The sequence below is a fragment of the Primulina tabacum genome, chromosome 4, assembly GCF_025594145.1.
Source record: "Primulina tabacum isolate GXHZ01 chromosome 4, ASM2559414v2, whole genome shotgun sequence".
NCBI classification, from domain to species: Eukaryota; Viridiplantae; Streptophyta; class Magnoliopsida; order Lamiales; family Gesneriaceae; genus Primulina; species Primulina tabacum.
The window spans coordinates 42,239,642-42,245,157 of record NC_134553.1 but is presented as its reverse complement, the minus strand read 5'-3'; the positions used below and the strand labels follow the sequence as shown (position 1 = coordinate 42,245,157).

Genomic DNA, 5,516 nt, shown 5'->3' with positions numbered 1-5,516 from the left:
TCGCCACCAGAAAGTTGGCGGAATGAACCCTAGCATCGCAGCCCCATCACAATCTCGCTAGCTCTGATTGTGCAATAGATTTTGGGTCCTAATTACTGGACCGCAAGGATAATATAAACGGGTGGGCCATGGAGAATCATATTTGGTTTAATTTGATTGATCCGTCTCACAGATTTAGATCCGTGAAACAGCCTCACAGGTCATGTACTCTTGATAATAATAAGCTTGATAATAAAAGTCAGTCTTATTTAATAAAAATCATAAAAATATTTATGTTCAACAAGAAGCACTAATCAAGCTGTTATTTTTATTGATGCATATACCCTATTTAAGTCTCCATAAATCAAAACATGTCTATCAGCATTCCCTCATACTACATCAGACAATAGCAACAAATACAATGACAACCTGGTAAAAGCTAAGTTGAACTGATGAACTTTACCCTATTAATGCAAGAAAAACGAGAGGGAGACTGCAAAACAAAATAGTACAGCACAGGGTGCTTTCATCTCTCAGATGCCGATGCACAAAATCCTGGAATGGCTGGGCTCGTCACCTCTTTCTGTAGTTAAGCATTCGAGGCACCCCAAGTATCTTAAAAAATCTAGCTGGAGACTTCCCACCAAGATTCGATTTTGTTTATGCATCCAGCTTGGATACGGTGCATGATGAACTTCTCAACTGAAAATCTCGGAAACATAACAAATGAGTCACCCAAATTAACTGCATTTATATTGCTACAAACATGTCTTCTTCAACTGTTTCCTCAGTTTCCAGAGGAACTTTAACAGGAACCATTTGCTGCTTTTCTTGCTCAAGATCATAGACCTTGTCACTCATTCCTTCCTTTCTATATGCGTCAATCATCATCGAGTAAGTCATGGAATCTGGTTGGCATAGCTCATCTTTCATTCTCTTGAAAACTCTTTCCATTTCCATTAAATCCTTTGCCTTCGAACATGCATATATGACGGCATTAAAGAACGAAGTATTCTCAGGTATCTCCAATCTTCCAGCCAGTTGCACGCAGCTAATCACCTTATGAAAAAGGCCAGCATTGGCATACCCTCTGATGAGACAGCAGAAAGTCTTGGTGTCCGCCTTCATGCTTTCAGCACGCATCTGATCAAATGTGCATTCCATGTGCTTTGCGTCGCCTACATCAGAAAATGCCTCGATGACATTGTTGTATGTTGATGTAGTCCATGGAAATGAAAGTCTACGCATGTATTCCATTACCGATGACATCTTATCATACATCCTTTTCCTCCCATAAGCACCAATTAGAATATTAAACGAGCGTGTTTCAGGCTCGATTCCAAAGTTGCGAAACTTTTCGTACCATCTTTCCATCATTTCGATATTACCCTCATTCCCATACAAACTAATAAAAGTATTCATAGTCCACACATCAGGTTTGCTGGTCGTGCTGTCAAGCATCCTGGAAAGAACCTTCTCCATCTCGTCGTATTTTCCTGCCTTTCCATAGCCGCTAAGCACTGTGTTTTGAGTGACAGTGTTAGGAGTAATTAATCGTTCAGCCATTTGGTCATAAAGGGATTCAACTAGGTCGAAAGAACCAGCATCAATGCAGGCCTTAATGAGAATGCTGTAAGTATATACATCCGGCTGGCAATTTGGAAGAGACTTCATTTGTTCAAGAAAGGTGAAAGCTTTACTGATCAGATTACTCCTGCAACATGCAGCAATCAAAGCTGTGTAGAGTTCTGAGGTCGATTCCACCCCTTGTTCAACCATTTCATCAAAAAGTTGACAGGCTTGGCCCGGTTGTCCGGATCTTCCGAGAAGAACAAGGAGCCTCATATATGTACCCTCTTTAGGCTGATAAAAGGATTGATCCTTAAGCATCTCAAATACCTAAAATTCAATCCAAGATTAGCTACCTAATTCACTACGATACAACAAGGAAAGACGAAAAGGACTCGCTCACTGAAGCAGGAAAAATAGCATCTTTACTCTTTCTACAATCCAGTGTATTAATGTATGGACACAGTATCCACATCAAAACAAAATTATCCCCACCCCATAATTATTTCAGAATAAACAAGAATGTACAGCACTATAGGCGCTTGAAAAGCTGAAAAAGAATCTCTCAAGAACTTTGTCATCGAATTTAACGTATAACATAATACTCACACCAGTTAAAAGTCGTTATAATAATGAACAACTGGACTGCAATCCAAGTTACAGGATAGGGTTCTTCATTTCCCAAAAAAATAAATCCACAAAATTAAGGGAAATAGAGACTAAAACGCGAATGTAAAGATGTAAAGAAAGAAGAAAACCAGAAGGGCACGTTGCCATTGCTTCTTCTCAATGGCTTCGGAGAGAGCTTCCGTGACAGTATTGGCCCACGCCTTGGCATTATTCTTCTTATCCAGCTTCTTTTTGATATTCTTAATGGGGGTTCTCTTCTTACCATTGCTTGACAATTGTGGGATAGAGGTTTCTATGAGACCAGGAAATTCACCCACTTTCCAGTGCTTTTTCTTCACTGGAGATGCAACAGTGGCGGAGGAGGAGGAAAAGGTGATGATCAATCTGCGGGGTGTCGGAGTGGCGGTGGCGGCGGTGGGCAGAGGAGAGTGGAGGAAGGAGGAGGAGAGGGAGAGTACCATTGGCACTTAGCTAAATATCGTGGGTGGCGTTTGATACGAGAGAGAGACTCGTGGGTTGAATCTGATGCATTCTAAATTAAAATTATTATCTATATGACAATTCATCTTTATGCATAAATTTTATTTTTTATAATTTATTTTATTTTCTTATTAATCCAAAACTCTATAGAAATAAAAAATTATTTTTAAATAAAAAATGATTTTTTTGGTTAATTTACTGAATGTTCTGATATATATTAAATATATATCAAGTGGTTCTCTATTCCATATTTTCATAACATTTGATTGTTTGCTTCTTAAATCATAATACATATGCCTTGTTTCATGTTTAGTACATATGTTTTTGTTGTAATCATATATTTTATATAAGTCCAATTTAAGTTGAGATGATAGTTTGCTCAAGAAAATATATTTTGTTAGGTCAATATACAACTACCACAAGTGTTTGGTTTAAAAGTTATTCAGAGTTAAAAGGATTACTCGGCTCTAGAGATGCTTAACGAGTTGGTTCGACACGAAACTGGATAAGAACCGAGCTGTTAATCCTAGAAATGATTGGTCTTATCAATTTCGGAACCGCTCCAAATCCATTAGTAAATGGATTGGGAAGGGTTTGTTTAAAAAACCAGAATTCACTGGTTCCGATTCCGGGTCAAATCCTATCTAACCGGATCTGACCCGGAACCAGAACTAGAATCGATAAAATATATATACAAAAAAGTGACGTTTGGCCAACGACTACCACAATATATTTGTACTTTGGCCCCTCGATTTGGGGTCAAAATTCAATATTTTTTCAACTCTCCAAATTTAAGTATAAATATAATATTGTTTTTCAACATTTTCACACAACAATATCATTTCTTCCAATTCAAAATTTCTCTACACTCAATCTCTTTTTTGCTATTAATTAATATTTAGTTTACATTTTACATTACATATTTACATTAAATAAATTTTATTTCAATGAAGTCATCTTCAAATCATAATGTCGGTGGTCGTAATGGCGGTGAGGAGCGCAGGTGCCTTCAACGAATTTGGAATTTGGTGAATAATTTTGTTACAGTCTCGACTTTGACAAAGTTGAACCCGACTAGGAGGAGGAAGAAGCTATGGACCTCCCCAACAAAGTTGGTGGGCATTTTCAAACATCGTTGTTCGCCGGAGCAAGAAACACGATGACGAGCGCGATGATGGACAAAACGAAGAAAAGTTTGAGATCACTTCAAAATAAAAAAAAAAAAAAAAAAAAACAGGTACACAACTCTTTGACGTGTGTAAAATTTGAAAAACTAGATAATCTTACGAAACGGGTGGTACCAGAACTTTGAAAAACATTTAGTCAAGGTATATAAACTTGATCATGATAACTTACAACAATTGTGTAGAAAATCAACCTAACAATAATTAATCTTTTAAATGTTAGAGATTTTACAATTACAAAAGAAATTTCTCGAAAAGTCATTGTTAACTTTGTTACAAAATATTGTCAACCTATTTTAATAGCTGAACAAGAAGTTAAATTTACTAGTATTGTTCAAGCTAGTTTTCACAATATTTATAGGCACACACTTAAGAAATAATATTTTGATATGTACAAGGATTACAAAGAATCATTAATTTTGCATCTTTCAAGTATTAATTGTTGTAATGCCTGAAGTAATATCATAAGTTGTTGATTTAGTAATATGAGATTACTAAATAATTAATGATTTTTAAAAAATGAAATATGACATATTCTGGTCATATGAAGTCCAAATGATTTGAAATTTGGATATAACGTAGAAAACTCGAAGATATACAAGTTTCATAGTTTTGAGTTTTGGAAAATTTTATCATTTGAACTTTAGTTCTGGAATCGTTGACACTAGGTATAAATTTTATAGTTTTGGTGATGTTTGAAATTCGTCGATTTCTGAAATAAATCTGATAAATTGTTAAATCATACTGAAATTTAAGATTGTTGAGTAGTGTATGATTTTAACGAAGTAGAGAAGATTATAGTGATATTGTTTTGAATTATTCCTAATTTGTATAATTAGGGATTTTTAAGCGTTGAATTGAAATTGGTGAGTTGTTTGTCAGTTGTTATTAATTCTGATTATATATTCGGAGTCTACGAAATATAGGCTACACGTTGATATAAAGTTTTCGTAATTTAACGGATGTTGTAAAATAGCCTATTATTTGAAGTTAATTTATTAGGGTGTATTTGATGTTAGTATTGTGAATTAAATACACCAGAATATTAAATTGTTGAACGATAAGAATTTATAATCGAGTTTTATAGTTTGTTGAATTAATTGTTGTTGGGCTATTTGATGTTATATATTGAGGTTGTTATGATTGTGTTGATATGGTGATAGTGATCTGATAATTGTTGTTGAATTATTTAGATACGTCACAAGCCTCGGGATCAAAGAAATAGCCAGATTTTATATATACTCGATTATCAGGTACGTGTTGACGTACGAGCATATGTTGTTATTGTTTAGTATTGATGAATACTATTGTGTTGAACGATGATAAATCACCGGAATTGGGTGATTTGGTATTATATTTGTTGTTGTTTATTATTGTTGATATTGTTGACTATCGTTGTTGGGAGACGTCTCGTTGATGTTGTCACGTTGATGTTGTTCGTTCAACGATATTGCTGTCGCCGGTGTTGGGGTGCGACGTATCGTTGATGTTGTTATTCGTTCGACGATATTGCTGTCGTTGGTGTTGGGGTGCAATGTATCATCGATGTTGTTGTTCGTTCGACGATATTGCTGTCGCCGGTGTTGGGGTGCGACGTATCGTCGATGTTGTTGCATTGTGATGTCGTTGAGGTTGTTGTTGGCTGATTGTCCAGAAATGGCAAAGGGGGTATTT

At 35.7% G+C, this 5,516-nt stretch overlaps 1 protein-coding gene across 1 annotated transcript; it reads right to left on the bottom strand.

Annotated features, from left to right (window-relative positions):
• Positions 1-290: 290 nt before the first annotated feature.
• LOC142543296 (pentatricopeptide repeat-containing protein At3g06430, chloroplastic) lies at positions 291-2,701 on the bottom strand. The gene is made up of 2 exons (XM_075650474.1): positions 2,307-2,701; positions 291-1,878 (listed from the first exon to the last, which is right to left on the bottom strand). Exons 1-2 carry the CDS (start codon positions 2,637-2,639, stop codon positions 730-732), a joined length of 1,482 nt encoding a protein of 493 aa, XP_075506589.1. The 5' UTR covers positions 2,640-2,701; the 3' UTR covers positions 291-729.
• Between the last annotated feature and the right edge of the window lie 2,815 nt (positions 2,702-5,516).